General features: G+C 41.6%; 1 protein-coding gene across 11 annotated transcripts in view; it reads right to left on the reverse strand.

Annotated features, from left to right (window-relative positions):
• TSNARE1 (t-SNARE domain containing 1) overlaps positions 1–16,976 on the reverse strand; it is a 451,136-nt gene that overhangs the window by 168,101 nt on the left and 266,059 nt on the right. For 10 of the 11 annotated variants that reach the window (XM_072925076.1, XM_072925080.1, XM_072925081.1 and 7 more), the window contains one exon: positions 11,286–11,358. In XM_072925076.1, the coding sequence (XP_072781177.1) occupies positions 11,286–11,358 (73 nt within the window). Of the gene's footprint in view, positions 1–11,281; positions 11,359–16,976 lie in introns of all 11 variants that reach the window. The other variant, XM_072925082.1, reaches the window with a different exon arrangement.

The raw sequence follows: 16,976 nt of genomic DNA on the forward strand, positions 1-16,976 counted from the left end.
AAACAAACCACAAGTCAAACTCTTGGACCACATTTCCAAGCTGCAGCGGAGGTCTGTAAAATGGCTCAGATTGAGAAAAATTGCTGGAATCTACAATGAAGTGAGAAGAATCTCACCCTACATTGCTCTGTTTGGCACTGGGAGAAGCCTGGATGAACCAGAAGGAATCAAAATGAGACTGGAAAAGAAAGATTATCAGTTACCCATCACAACTGGCAGGTCCCCACTTCCATCAAAATCAAATATTAACTTTGACTCCTGACTGTGCTTAAAAAGCAAGACAGCTATGGTATAAAACCTGCAAAAAAATATTTTGTTTTTCCAGCAGAAGTCTTGGAAATCTTATCCTCCAAGAGACGTGCAGCCAATTTCTGTTCACAGTGGAAGAGGATGTGCCCTTGGTCTGTTTCTTGATCAAATTGGTGGTTTTGAGCACAAAATAAACCACAGGGTGCATGAACTCGATCAGGAAAACTCAGCCTCAGGTAGAATAAAGTTCCAGGGATTTCTCTAATCCTTAATAAAACCAGTGGAAATTCTTCAATTAATAGTATAAGAAGTTGGATTAAGACAAGCCACAAAAGATTCAAGTAATTTATTCTTTAAGGTTCTAAAGGAAAGAACATGAATTAATCTCACCACTTTTGTGCTGGACAAAGAAATGAGGGTTTGCAGATAATTTGTGGAAAGCGCTTGCATTCACATTTTGCCATTTTTAAATGAAACAGTTTTAAAGTCTGTTAAGGTAATTAAGCCATTATAACTCAAAATAAAATACATTTTTAGAAAAGCAAAGCAAAGAAAAAAATGCCCCATAAACAAAAGAGAAAAAGAACAAAACCCCAAGTGCCTAATCAGTGCAACAGAACTTGGTCATGTAAATTTTCTTGGGATCTTAGTGCAGACACCCTTCACTGCTCAACATCTCTTAAAGGCTGATTGGCCTCAGAAAATGAATCATTTAGGCAGAGAGGAGCTACAGGGGAGAAATGTATTAAATATATCCTTCTAAAACAAGAGTAATCTGTCTGCACTTCTCCCGGGAAGAAGGAAATCATAGAAGCAGCTTAATTTAGCTCCCTTCAAAGGCCCTCCAGAGGAACCCAACACTTTTCTCTGCTTGCAGGGAGGCCTGAGGAGATTTGCCTTCGTTAGAGAAAATTAAACACTGTGCACACCCCTTAGTTCTCCCTGGAATGGGAGAACCACACCTTGGGCAGAGCTTTTGAGAACATCATCTCTGTTTTTCCCAGCACAGGCTTTCCCAGGTAAGAAGGACATGCTCCATGTCCTGGATGAGTTGATGGATGTCACAGAGGGAGCTTGGGCCCTGCTGGAACTGTTTCTGCTCACTCCTTCTGCCAGTGGGGGAATACCAGCCTTGGAATAAGTAAAGCTCCCATTTAAATTCTATTTTTTTGAAGCAACTTGTAATCATGAGGCACAGGGGAAAAACTAAGACAAACAAAAAAACCCCACCAAACCAGCTCTAAAACTCTACAATAATGAGGCATGAATATGTAAAGCAATTTAACCAGATATTTCTGCTGATTAACACAGGGAAGCAAAGAGAGAGAAGAGAGTTTGGCTCAAATCACAAAGAAACAAGTAATAAATCAATGATGTTAATGTCAGTGATGAGTATGTCACTGACAGACATTTCAATGAATCTTTGCTGCACGAGTGGTGGTCCACAGCCTCACCCTGGCCAAGGTACCTCACTGGGGGATGGAGCAACCAGGGTGGCAGGGTCCTCAGTAGGCTGAAAAATCCTGCTGGAGAGATCTAGCCTTTTCCTTTCCCTTTGGGAAAAAGGCATAGTGAGTTTGTTACCAAACAAAAGAGATAGTCCAGCCCTGGGTCCGGAAATTCTCAAAGAAACGGAATCCCACAACAGCTTTCTGCCTTCAGACTCTGGTGACAAATTTATTGTACAATTTGAGAACAAAAATCCCAAGGGGATGCAGTTGACATTTTGATAAACTCAGGGATAGGGCTGCACCAAAGCAGATGGTGTTTGCAACCAAATACATCAGAGAATTAGGAAAATATTTATAATTTTTCATCTAAAACACAGTCTTGCAGTAGCAGTAATGAACGTGAAAGAGCTAGCCAGGCTTTAGATTCAATTTTTTATGATTTTATGACACATTTATCACACAAAGATGGAAATAATGATGACCCCAAGAGGTATCTTTCAACTCCAGCTATTTATCTGTGTCCTGAGATCAAGTCCTTCTAATAACCAACAGAAGCCTTATATGGGAAATTACTGGATTGACAGTGGCTGGATTGGGGTTTTTGCCCTAATCTTTCAAGGAATCACTCACATGACCTGAATTTTCACAGCAGCAACAATGGATTCATTTCACAAGGCAGAATTTCAGCTAAACCATTTGAACGACAGGAAAGTGAGCTCATGAATGAGAATTTTTAAATGCTCCCACTTGGCAGTAACCAAAATGGGCCCCTTCAGGTTTTCATAGTATATTTTTATTTTTAGCACTTTAATAAGCTTAACCCTCTTTTATCACTACAACTTCTGGCTAAAAATAATCAATATAGCATACTGAGAGGCACAATAAAAAGAAGAAGAAGAAAAAAAAAAGGAGTATTTTGGTAATGCATAGAGGTTTCTTTCCTAATTAAAAGCCAAGTTTGGAGGGAAATTGCTTTCAGCGTGAAAATGAATTTTGCCCATTCGAATTGCCATGTACTTGGAAAGTTTTAAGTGAGTGTCATTCCTTGAACAAAAGGCCCTCAGGCTTAGTGAAGACAGAGCTGTGGATGTTAAAGGGAAGGAAATTCTTCCAGAGCAAAGTTTAAAATGGCTCAGGGTTAGTAATTTGCAAACTTCAATGTAAACATCGAGTTATAAATTCTGAACACGAGAGGGTTTATACAATAATCGTGCTCATATGTTAAATTCAGGCTAAATGGGCCAACTGGCTTAGATTGGTGCAAGAAAATACAATTTTCAGCACTGTGTGTCATCAGGAGCTGTGGTTTATCCTTCCAAAACAGGCAGATAGAACTTACCTTCCCATCTGACTATAGCAGAGCTTTGATTCTTCCACACGACACATCACAACCCTCAGAGGCAAAGACTGAGGCACTGAACAATCAGTTCAGCGCCATTTGCCAGGCAGGCCTGGAAAGAGTATTCAAAGTACCCTAAAATGTCATAACCAGCTCCTCCTGTTGGCTCTCTTCAGTGAATAGCCCAAACCCCTTGGTCTGAATGAATAAAAGTGGCTACAGGGCAACAGCCAAACACCATCATAAATTCATAGCACTTCTTATTCCTGAATGATTTATACTGTCCTTGAAATGCATCTTGGAAATGTCAAGTGCCTTAGCTGCTGCATATGGATGTGCTGAAAACTGGTACTGCCCTGCCAGAGGTTTGCCATGCCTGCCAGGATACATCTCCCAGGAATTCAAAATTCAAGTGTTTTCCTGTGTGTGGCTGTTGGAAAACAACAGGTCCTGTCAGAGAATAAGACAACTCCTATCATCTGCTCGGTGCTAAATGGCAGAGTGCAGAAATATTATCACTTTGGCATCTGCAAAGCAATTTACTGTTCTTTCTTACAGAGACAAGCAGCCTCAAATTCCTGATGTTTGCCACAGAAGAAGGGTCAGCATATGAAGAGTGTCCTGAGGGTGCTTGTCCTGGACCCAGGGACCACTGCACACTCTCAGTCACCCATCCAAGGGGTCCTCAGTTCCCACATGATGCTCTCAGGTGGCCTGGGATAATCAATCCAAGGCTCTACCTTTAAACCCTTTAATATGTAGGGATATTATATCAAAACAACAGACCCGATTAATTTTGTCCCCTAATTCCTTCCTTTTTCTGATTAAAAAAAAAGTTATTTCAACAAGAGGTTTGGGTTTTTTTGTGAAGCAATTTATGGGTGTGTCAGATATTTTTTTATTCCCCAAATATTCTCTGAAAGTAATTTACAGGGAAAAACAGCTCAAATAGCTTTGAATGGGAAATTCCAGATAATTGCCTACAGCACACCCTTTCTTTTCACAGATTTAGAAAATCATGGACTGGTTTGAATTGGAAGGGGCCTTAAAATCATCTTGTTGAAATCCCCTGCCATAAGGGACACCTTCCAATGTTCCAGGTCTCTCCTAGCCCTGTCCAACCTGGCCTTGAGCTCTTCCAGGGATGGGGAGTCCATAACTTCTCTGGGCAACCTTTTTCTTGGGATTTACACTCAACACATTTTTTTTTTAATTCTGTAAGACATCCAAGTTAAGAAAAATAAAATATGTTTCTTTAAATTTACAAATAAAAAGAAGTAAAGAACATTTTTTTTTCCAAATCCAGATTGTGAATTGAAAGATAAATCCCTTCATTTAATTTGTATCCAGCATTTTTCAGAAGTCCGTTTTTGTCTACAATTAACACAAAACTCACTTTCCATCACACAGCTGAATTATCAACTCCTACTGCTGATGAAGGAAATTTCAATCCGAGTTTGTCACCAGAATAATAAGGTTGGTAGGGGTGTGGATTCATAGAAATAAATATATTTTATTTCTGTTTGCTGTCTTGGAAAGATCATATATTTTACCTACCACGCAAGGTCACTGATATTTACTACTTACTTGACCTCTTTTGCTTTACATGGCTCATTTGATTTACTTAAACTGCTCAAGTCATGTTTCCCAAACAGTCTGGCAGAGAATTGCACCTCCCAGCAGAAATAAACCACCCACCTGAGCAGCTTCTGCCTTTCTGACATTTACTGCTCAACTGCAGCTTTATTAGAAACTGAGACCACGGCAGTTCTAACTTCCCAAAAACTGCTTTGGATAAATTGATGTGAGAGGAATCCTACGGGTGGCAATAAACCTCGTGGAAGGAAGAGCTTTGCTTCTTGTACAAAATTAGCTGGCTCATTAACTGCAATTATACCAGCCCAATCACATTAGGAGGGTCAAACACAGAAATAAACACAGCAGACAAATCTTTAGGCATTAGGAAATTTGCAAGTGTTGAGTTGCCCATCGCTCTTCTCCTTGTAAACCAGCATGTGCTGTTTTACCAGCACTGCCAGCACGAGAGCTGAATGTGAGATTCCCCATGCAAAGGATGACACAAAAATCCCACTCACAGAGAGCAGGAGGAGGAGGCAAACACAAAAGCTCGTGCAATTTTTGTGCTGCTTGTTATCTCGAGTAAAACGAGTCGGTCAGAGGTCGCACATATGGCTCCAACAACTTTGTCACAGCAGAGGTCACCAAGCAGCACCTCCATGAGACTGAGGGTGTCCAGCCCTGCCCAGAGAGTGTCAGTGGAGGCCACCACTGCTACAGTCCAGATAAACAGGGAAAGCCCACTGGTATAAAACACACCATAGAATCACAGAATGGTTTGGCTTAGAGATCATCTCGTTCTAACCCTCTGCCATGGGGCACCTTCACTAGACCAGGCTGATCAGAGACCCATCCAACCTGGCCTTGAACACCTTCAGCAGTGGGGCAGCCACAGCTTCTGTGGGCAACCTGTGCCAGTGACCCACTGACCATGGCCTTCAAATTGCTGCCTACAAGGTAATTAAGGATAATAACACCATAAGGATTATAAAACCATACAATTTCAGCAGCTGGGGTGGTTTGCAATAAAGGTTTGTTAGACTTAACAGAAACACAACTGGTGACGGGGCATAAACTGAAGGTGGACAAAGAGGTGGGAAGTGGAATAGATTCAGGAACACCCCAGTGAACCCTTCCTTCATGGGCTGTGCTCTGTACTGACACGTTACTCTGGGTCTTATCAAGTGGCTGAAAGCAACACAGCCAAGAGAAGATTTCCCAATCCATCAGGAACCAATAAGAACATAAATGTACACATTCCCATAACAGCCTCCTCTGAGATCACTTGGAGATCTTAACCAAAGGAGAGACTTTGCAGGCCACATTCAGCTGATCAGGGATATTAAAGCTGTTACATTCAGGTATTTAGGGACTCTTCTCGAGATGTGTTCATTTTCTGCAGATGTCCCACTCAGGCACATGACTCAGGAGGGTTTAGTTAAGGCTCCAGTTGAATGATCTCCCAGCTCAGTTTGCAGTCTGACAACAGACTCCTGGCTGTGCCATCCAGGCAGCCAGACTGGAGGAGGATGTGCTGATGGGCCCTCTTGACAGTGTTTATGTGTCAAACCAGCCTTCAGGACAGAAAGGCAACAAAGTAGACTTGATTTCACAGGAAAAAAAACCAAAAAAATTTAAAAAAAAAAGCAAACCCCAAACTGAAAAACCCTCCCTGCATTCCAAAGCTTCCAAAATATTCAACTCATTTGCATTCATGCAAATACCTTTTCCTTTGAAGTAAGTTCATTGCCACTGTTACCACCACTAGGTAAGAAGTGACAATGTGGCACTTCTGTGAATGGCAGCATCATTCAAAGACTGAACACACTGGCCCATCAAGAACTTCATCCTGACTGAAGGAAAGCAACAGCTGCCATGTCTTTAATTCTTTTTCCAGGTCTCTGGGCTCCAGCCTGACAGATACCAGGCAGAGATGTTTGTTAAGTGAAGGACCATCGATTTTAGATCACGTTAAGAATCTTTTTCACCCAGTTATTTATAGATATAAAGTCTAGACTTCAACAGTCAAGTGATGTGAAGTGAAGCAAAAGCCAAGTAGCACCAATATTTAAGTCTGGATAAGTATTGGTCTAAAAATAAAGTCTGAGGAAATCTTAAGCTTGGCACAGTAGAACATTGATCTGTTCTGAGGAGGCCAAGTTAATTAGGGGGATGGAGCACCTCTCCTAAGAGGAAAGGCTGAGACAATTGGAACTGTTCAAACTGGAAAAGAGAAGGTTTTTGGTGGCCTAATTGTGACCTTCAAATACCTGAAAGGAGCCTGCAAGAAAGATGGAGAGGGATTACTGACAAGAGCCTGGAGTGACAGGACAGGAGGGAATGGATTAAAACAAAAATACAGTAGGTTTAGTAGGAAGAAATTCTTCCCTGTGAGGGTGGTGAGGCCCTGCACAAGTTTCCCAGAAAAGCTGTGGTTTCCCAAAGAAGCCCCATCCCTGGAATTGTCCAAGGCCAGGCTGGATGTGGCTGGGAGGAACCTGGGATAGTGGAAGGTGTTCCTGCCCATGGCAGGGGGTTGGAAGTGGTTGATCTTTAAGGTCCCTTGCAACCCAAATTCTCCATGATTCTTTCAGATTTCCTGTGCAAAATAGATTTGTGCACATTCCTTCTGGACAAAGAGGTAGAGAACTGGTAAATTGCTTCCTGTGTTGCTGCTCTTGCTGTATTAAAATAGGTGGCCCCTATGTGAGCTTGGGATCTTTTCCCATTTTAGAGAAGGATACAGATACACAAAGCTTCGTTCCAAAACTGCTCAAAAGAGTCAGAAATGTGATGATTTTAAAACTGTAAAATGTTTTCAGAACAACGTGGGTCTTTCCTTGTGCCTTTGTGAAATGCAATGGAGCTGTAAACAGTGATAGAAGTGGTGGAAGTTGAATTAGAGCAGTTTAGATAAGGGCTGTAGTTTTTGAGTGTTATTCTGGCATAACTATTAAGGTTCCATACACAGGTAGTATGGAAAAACAGCTTTTCTAAAACACAGATAATTTCCTTTTGCCATGGGCAAAAAATAATTTAAAAAAAAAAAAAAACCCCAAAAGAGCACTAACTCATATTCAGGTCACTTTCTTCTCACTTACAAGACAAACAGAAGCCTACAAACTGGAGAAAAATACACTTGCTTTCATCAGGTTCCAATACAAATATTAGCAGCTGTGTTGTTGACACTTTCTTCAGAGGAAGTGAGGATTTAAGGATTCTCTTCTCCCTAAGACCAATCACAAAACTGATTCCATGGAAGCAGTACCATCAATCAAAGTACAAGCTTGCACATATAAAATAGAGATGCTCAGTGTGAAATGGGAATACTGGAATGTTTCAGACTTTGGGGGAACTTACAGCTCAGCTGAGTGGCCATCTACGAGTATGGAAAGGAGTGATGCTGTTGCAACCACCTCCAACAGAATTTACATCTCACAGTGCCAAGCGCTGAATCCTTGGATGCTTTGGCTCCAGAATCCTTCTGCTGCCAGGACAGTAAAATTTATTGGAGACGAACCTCTGCTGGCCATCTGAAGATTTTCCCATCTGTACATCAGATCCCTAAAGCTGTCCTCCATGTGTGTCAGAAACTCCTGGAATATTTATGCCCTGCTGTGTTGTCCTTCCAGTTGATATTGGGGTGGTTGAAATCCCCTGTGAGGACCAGAGTCTGCAAAGGGGAGGCTGTTCCTTGCTGTCTCTAGATGGCCTCATCCACTTTGCTGTTCTCCTTTTAATCCTGACCCATGAACTTCCCATGAGCTTCTCATCCATCCCCAGGCAGCTTCCCATGCACTCCAGCTGCTCTCTCTGTAAAGGGTAACTCTTCCTCGTTTTCCTACCCTGCCCTTCCTAAAAGAGCTTTCATCCCTCCAAAGCAACACTTCATCAAGGGGCCAACCCACCACATCTCCATGATCCCAACAAAACTGTAACCCTGCAACTTCACACAGATCTCGTAACACCTCAGTTTTTTTCCTGATAATTTGTGCATTGAGCACCCAAGGGTGCTCAGCTCCTGCAGAGGATTTGGGATTTTTGTCCATGATGGTGGTGCCTGGTCGGCACCTCCCTGCTCACTTCCATGTCTGAAGGTCACACTGCCCACACCTCATTTTGGTGGCTTTGGGAATCCTTCCTGCCACACCACCCTGTGTCTTTTTTCAGCAATCCTCTCCTCTGCTCCCACAGGACTGCCGGTCACACCGTCCCTCTCCCACCATTACTAAAATTCTCCTTCTGTGGTGGATCTCATCTCTCCAAAGCAGCTGCAAATCCCCACACAGGGTCCCACTGAACCCCAAACCATGCCACCAACACCAATTCTTCAGCCAATTATTGTGTTCTCCTATTACTGTCCTCCTGCTTGCCCCGTTTCTCCTCACCAGCAGCCCATTTGATCAAGCTGCACCAGGATGATTTTTCCAAGAGCTCCTGCAGGATTGTGTTGGGAAGACTCTGCTGATTCCCAGCTAAGCCAGGCCATTGGCTTATTTTGGTTTCAAAGGCTTGGGCTCACTGATGGTGATTTATAATTAAATATTTGTATCAAAGAGATGCCATGACCAGAAGTTGGCCACAGAGTTTGCTTGCAGAAGACACAAAATAAGAGTGATAATCCTCTCCCAATTCTGCATTCTGTTTCTTCCCTGAATGACAGAAATTGCTGTCTCTCCCCTAGGGAGAGAGTGTTATGAGAGTGTTCATTAAGGAACTGGCCCACATGCCAGAAAAATTCCTTTTAGATTTTTGCAAGAAGCAAGGGTTACTCTGCCCAGACAAACTATCCCCACAGTTCTCCCCAGCTCAGGTGATCCAAAGAAGGGTTTTCTCTGCGAGCATTTTGCTGAGGGGCTCATCTCATATTCCATGGTTTTGTATTTTCCCTGAGTTTTCCAGACAAGCACACACAGAGCTTTCATTCCATGCATGTCAGAGGAATGGAGTGGAAAAAATAAAACAAGTGCCAAGAGAGCTGTCTCTTGTCATCATGGAATTTTCACTGTGGGGGTTTCAACATCTCTTGCCTCCTGATTCTTTATCTCCCTTACTTTTGTGTACTATGAATGTCACAGGATAAACAGTGGGACCCTTCAGCAATTGGCTGGGAAGATACCTCGATTGCCTGTCAGGATTAAAAGATAATCCTTAAAAAAATCTGTTAAAAATCTGCTGGAGTGTAAGAGGAACAACAACAAAAAACCCACAAAAACCTTATGCTGGCTCAAAGACAAAATGTCCTACTTAATCTAACAGCTCCTCACAGGGAAGTTAATACTGGGATGGCTTCTATGCATGAGTAAAGTCTTAAAGTAATAAATATTGCTTTAAGAAAAGGAGTTGTGAGGATCTTGAAGCTAGCTGATGTATGTTGTCATGTCCCTCAAGGCATTAGCATCTGATGTGCTTTTAGAGATGAATCGGGCTCCAAAGTTATCCATGCAAGAAAATAAGCTTTCAAAACAGCATCATGAGGAAAATAATAGAAAGAAAATAAGTAGAAAAAAAGAAAATATACTAAAAAAAAGATTTTAAATAAAATTTTGGTGTCTTTTTGCTGCCCCTGTGAACCTGAGTCATGTTTCTCAGAGGGGTGTAGATCACTCATTAGACCATTCATTTCAGTGTGAAAGAAAGATTCTTATACTGAGATATGAACTTGGTAAAGAAATCCAGAGTGATTAATAAGCAGCAGAGAAGAGTTTCTGCTGTTAAAATCTGCATATGGCTGTCTCAGGACTTGTTCCTGCTCCCAGGAGCACCAGTGAGAATTCCAGCTGAGTTTTTAGGTCAGAAATATCTCCACAAATCCTGCAGCTCTCAAGCTTAGGTCTCTCAAGAAGCCTTTAGGACAATTAGCTCCCAATTTGGGAAGTGTGCAGTTGTTTCAGAAGTACCACATATTATTATTGTGCATATAAAAACAAGACATAGAGAAAAAAAAAGTCTGATTTTTCTTGACATCATAAGAAAAGAGCAGTGACAAAGGTCAGAGAGAGCTGATCTAAAGTTTCTTCTCTCTCTGTTCACAAGAAGTGGTGGCTCCCAGTGATGGGCTGCTCCTAAAGGTAGGGATAGGAGTTACTCTCATCTCTTTTCCCAGTTTTCTCCACACATTTTTTTCCTAGTCATTGGTAGCTGCAGAACAAGAGCGGATCAACTAATGGGCAGAAACTTCAGACTTTATATGAGCACATCTTGATGTCAGGCTTCTGTAAATTTAATTATACACACCCTGCTATGAAGAATGAAAATTCTATTTGGAAACAAAAAGCTGCTTAATTTTCTCTAATTTTACCAATCATCATCATCATAATTGCTAGTACTATTGTTGTTTTATTGCAGTTCCAGGTAGAAAGGAAGAATTAGATCCCTTTCCAGTTAATGCCGTATGTTCTCCAGCTTCCTTTTCTGCAGTCAAAAGGGAATGGATTCATCTCCCTGTGAATTCAATTTTATGCTAAATCTACCAGCAAACTGTCCATAACATAAGAACCTTATTGCACAGGGCAGCTTGTCAGATCCAACCATCTCTGGATGTACAAAATGCTCAAAACACAATGAAAATGATCACAGTACCAACAAAGGGCTGCTCGTGAGGGACAAGACCATGTTGGGATGGTGGAAGAGAGAAATAAAGCCCATAATTTTCATGTGACACCTACCTATTGTGTCTCCTTGCTCGTGTACCATGGAGGCCAGGTCTTTGATGATCTGGTTCACATCCAACATGTCGCTCTGAAAAGACAGAAATCCTAACATTACCCAGGAATGGGGAATATCCAAGTACAAAAGGCACGTTCCACAGTCCAGCTTGGCAAAGAAAAACACAAACCCAGGAATCTCCAGCAGCTGAGATGTGAAAGGGGAAGTTATAATGCTCCCACAGTAAAAAAATTCCCTCATGGAGTTCGACCCAGCCATGGTTTGATGGATCTAAGACAGGCAGCTGACTCAAGCTTTGTGAGAGGAGCAAGTGGAATGATCAGAGTGTATGATTGCTTTTCAGAATTGTGGAGGACTAAGGAAAAGCAACAACAAAAACAACAGTGGCAAACCCTTCTCTTTCTTAAAAAGTTATTGGTGATACAGGCCATCCCTCCCAGACTCTTTTCTCCTACACAGAAAAAGGCCATCTCAGCACAGCAACCATCTGATGCTATTCATAAACTGATGGATACAATCAAAAACTCCCTGAATTTGAAATTACCTTTTTGGTATGGCAATAAGGAAAGAGCTGTTTGATGAACAGATTCATTTATATGTTTTCAAGTAGTTAAAAAAAAAAAAAAAAAAGAAGTAACTGCATTCAGCTCTGAAATCTTCTCTGTGAAAACACAGCAAATTACCCATGAGTTTGTTTCCTTAATTTCTGAATACTTACCATATAAAAGAGCAAATGTGAGCATATGTTGACATCATATGACACTGTCTCCTCTAAAAAGAATTAATTTAGCAATAATAGACATAATAATATAGACGCTGCTAAATTCACTACCAGTGTGGCAGCATTGCCAGAGCAGAAAAAAAGGCACTAAAAAAGGATGTATTTTTTTTCAGCCTTACAAGTCAGAGAATCACAGAAACATTGAAATGGGCAGGAACCTTTGGAAATTATTTAGCCCAACAGCCCTTCTCAGAGCAGACTAATAAAGCAGGGTGTTCAGGGCATGGTTTTGTGTGCCTCCAAGGATGGAGTTTCCACAGATTGTCTGGCAGGCTGTAAGTCTGTGGAACCCTGTGTATTGTTTGAGCATGGCTGGATGACAGGCACCCACCAAATCTGCTCTACCACCCCCCTCTGTAAGTAAACAGGGGACTGAAAACATAATGAAGGACCAGGAGACCTCGCCCTCCAAATATCATCATGGGCAAAACAGACAGATATTAATTGAATTTATTACTAACAAGATCAGAGCAGGATAATGAGAAGTCTCAGGACTGTCTGGACACAATCCTGTGCCTGTGCTCTGGGTTGGCTGGAGCAGGGAGGTGGGACCAGATGGCCCCTCTGTGGTCCCTTCCAGCCTGGCCCACTCTGGGATTCCGTGCTCACCCCAAAAGATCCAATTGCCTCCACCACGCTTTTTAAAGGACTCCATTTCCCCACTAACAAATTTAGAAAATGGTGCAGAATGAATCTACATCCTCCTACTGAAGTTTGCTATGAGAATATAACTGGCATAACACTTCAACACGTAATGTAATAGAACTGCATCAATTTAAAATGAGGTCTGGGAGTCCCACTGTGAGGGCTAGAATAGACCAAATTGTTGAATAACTGAAGATGGAGGAAAAGCAAAAGATTGAAAAAGCTGTGAGAACTCATAATAAAGCAAAAAACACTCCCCCAACCAAAGACTGGGTAATGCACCACAAAATGTACTTCATTCCTTAATTTGTCAAGCATAATGAAGCTTTAATTATGGATGGTATTATTCCTAACTTGTAAATACTGCAGAATATTTTGCAAAACAATGAAGTTTAAGCAGTGTGTTAGTAAATCCTTACTGGGAAATGAGGAGAAATTAGTGGAGATTTTTTTATTGTGTAGGGAAATTTTCTGAGCTTTTTGTAAAAATAATTTAAGGGAGAATGCTAAAGTTCAGCAAAATGTGAAGAACAGAGAATTAACTTTAATGTCTTGCACTGCTCTCATTTAACTGCTTTGAAAAAGATGATTAAGGAAAATAGAGGAAAAAATAATAATACTAAAAAAGCCCAGAATGCTAATTTGTCTCTCTTGGCTAAATTGTCACTGACAAAATTTTCTGTGTCTGTTCCTTGCAATATAAATACAATCCTTTCTGCACTTCAATCTGCTTTATTTTGTTGTGCTTCTTTTTCAGCACTTTAAGTGAAGGTGGCTTAAAACTCACAAATATATTTTTGCATGTACATTTGGTTAGACAGAGTTTTTTGCAGGATATTGAATTACACATGCCCCCACCCACCCCAAGCATTTCCACTGGAATAGAAAAGATGATACATTGACTTCTTAGAGCACCTTTCCCAGCTAATTTAGCCATGAGGAACTGGGCTGTCTATGTCCTGATACACAGATATTGGGTGAGGCAGAGAAGAATGAGAAAGAAAATTCAACGTTGTGTGCGAACGGTGCTGGTTCAGCTTTGCCATTTGTATTCAGGTACTTGAAACCAACCATCTGCAGCTGCAGAGTATAGATCCTTTCCATAATGTTGCAATAACACTTAAAATTACTGTTTAGCAAATATGCATCAGTGAGAGCCAGCGCTGAGTGGTGAGGAAGGAAAAGCTGCGACTATACTGCACTTGAGGAAAAACAAACGGGTGAGTTATAAAGCATAGAGCACAAAAACAACCTGACCTGAAGCAAGAAATCTGTTGAATAATTTAACCTGGCAATGTGAAGTTTCAAAGCTCTTGATATATGTAAGGAAAACAAAGGAAGAAATAGAAGAAAGAAAAATATCCAGAAATAAAGACCTTTCATAATGGAATATACCTTGGAGCTACACTCCTGCTCCTTCTTGCCAGGTCTGCTCCATCCCCAAGTACCTTTGAACTTGCCAGGCATCAGAGTTTGTTAGGAAAATCAAACTGCCTTTGGTTCCCCATGTTTGCACACACTTTGCAGAATTCACAATGAAATACAGCTCCTCATAAATCTCTGACTCCACAGAACCCAGGAGTGCAGCAGCCACCACCATTCCCAAAATTCTGTCTCCCTGCCAGCTACCTAGGCTGGGGCTCCCTGGGTTTTAATTAACACCAGTCTTTCCTGTCTGGCAACAATTCATTCACTATATTCTGCAGCAAGAGGGAGACAGGTTTAAACTGTTTCATATAAATTCTCTTTTCTCCTTTTTTTTTTTTTTCCTCCCCAGAAAGAAGAAATCCATTGTTCTGATTAGTAGACAGGATTTAATATCAACCATTCTGGAACAAAAAGAATTAAATTAGTCAACAATAAAATGAAATGGCAATAGCTAAAGATGGCCAAAAAAGCAGAGAAGCGATAGAGGAGAAAAGCAGAGATAGAAAAGAATGAGGCCCTTAAGTTCCAGAGGATTAACTCTCACCAGGGAAAATTAGTTTGGGAAGTTCTTAACAGAAAGTACTAGGTTAAAATGGCAGGACTATTTGAGTCACTTAACCTGACTCAATAAGTGAATAATGTCACTGCATAGTACTGAGATTTGGGGAAAAAAAATTAAATTTCCAAACCTGACACAAAAATGGTTGGAAATATGATTTTGCAGATAAACCAGAAATTTCAATTTCCCATTTTTTGATTTAACAAGATAAAGATTTCAACATTTTTGAAATTCATTTGTGAGCAAGTCAGGTTATAAAACCCAGACATTGTCACCATTGTGTGAACAATAAATCCCAGCAGCCCATTTCCCCACAGAATGAGCATTACTGAAGTATTTCCAAGACAGAAAATAAGCAAACCTCTTCTCTCTTCCACTCTCATGCTTTGTGGGATGAAGATTTATTCACACTGAAAACTTCCAACATTACCCTGCCTTTAATGATATCCTAAGGACACTGCTGTATTCTAGACAAGGGAATGGTGTTAAATAAACCAGAGAGGGGAACATGTTCTCCTCAGAAGGACACAGAACAAATCTGTGTAGTCAATAATTCCTCTCTCACATGGAGACAGATCCCAGCCTCCTCTATCAGTGTCAGCTCAGGTCCTCAAGGGAAGAAGCACTCATTTCTAGGAATGTTTGCCTTGGGTTTGTATAAAAATGGGATCAAAAGTATCAGTGGTCTATCCTATTTAGCACATGTGCTTTAGTGTTTACTCACAAACCAGCCATCCATTTTTTAAAGGACTATAAATTAGCATTTAAATTAATTGCTGCCTCAATATTCAGGAGCTGCTGAATTTTTACAAGCGAGGTCACATTCTGACCCATCATTTATTCAGCAGCAAGCAGCCAGGGGAGCTGTAAAATAAACCCCAAGGAGATCCTGAAAGATGTCCTAGAAGGCTCGTGTGTGCATTTCTGCACAAGGAAGCACTCCAAAACACAATAAAGCAAAACAAACCCTTGTGCTTGTTATCTTTGGGGGAAAAAATAAAGAAACAAGGAAAAAAAAACCAACCAACAGCCCTTTGTAGTGTCTGTTATGTTTTACCAAAGAGATGCTGAGATGTTCCTTGTGTTGTCCTGTCTGCAACAGCTGTGGGGCATCTCCTACCCTGTGGTCCACCACGTATGGACATGGAAAAACAAACCAGAGCACGGTGTTTGTCTGTCCTCATTCCTTTCTGACAGGCAGGTGAAGGAAAAGAAAAGAAAAAAATAATATAAAACATGAGCAAGCTTCTGATGCAAGATAGGCAGAAACTAAATCTTGCTGCAACAGCCTTTCAACAAATATTTTTCTCTTGTCTATGGCTGGGGAGAAAAAAATGACATTCAATAAATCAACCTGATTCAGCCTAAGCAACAACAGACCAGCAGAAAATTGTTTTGAGGGCAGAAGCCATCCAGAGCAGCAATTACAGACTGAGTTAGATCTCCTCTGGGACTCAACAACAGACAGAGTGTGGAGTTTCTCTCTCCCTCTCTTGCCTGTGCATGTTTCCTCTCTCTTTTGCTGTCCTAGAGGTCCGTGTCATCTCAGGGAGTGTAGAACCATGCTGCATAATTAAAGTAGTCATGCTGAGCTTTGGGATGCCAGTCCAGAACCTACCTGGGGACACAAGCTCAGGAAACACATCAGGAAGGGGGTTCCTGTCCACCAAATCCAAATGGAGAGACTGTGGGAGGTGAGATGCCTCAAGCTCATCAGAGAGAGCTGAGGGACCACAGAGGGCACCTCAACAAGGATGAGTACAGAGATCCTGCCAGCTGCCAGCTGGTGTTTTATTCATTCTGCCCCTGGCTGGATGGCACATGCCCACCGAAGCTGCCCCGTCACTCCCCTCCTCAGCTGCACAGGGGAGAGGAAATACAACAAAAGGCTCTTGGGGTGAGGTAAGGACAGGGAGTGATCATCAGTTACTGTCATGGGCAAAATAGACTTGATTTGGGTAAATCAGTTTCATTTCTTACCAATCAAAATCAGAGTAGGGTAATGAAAGGTAATATCAAATCTTAAAACACTTCTCCCTAACCTTCCCTTCTTCCTGGACTTCACTTCCATGTTCTCACCCTCCTCCACTGCTTTGGCACAGGGGAATAGGGAACTGGGGCTGTGGTCTGTTTGTCACACATTTCTTACTCCTCACACTCTTCCCCAGCTCCATTGTGGGGTCCCTCTCGAGGCAGAGTCCCCCTCAAACCCCTTTAACCTGGGTCCTTCCCAGTTCTTCAAGTGGATCCCCCACAGGGTCATAAATCCTGCCAGGT

This window comes from Taeniopygia guttata, chromosome 2 (genome assembly GCF_048771995.1).
Source record: "Taeniopygia guttata chromosome 2, bTaeGut7.mat, whole genome shotgun sequence".
NCBI lineage: Eukaryota > Metazoa > Chordata > Aves > Passeriformes > Estrildidae > Taeniopygia > Taeniopygia guttata.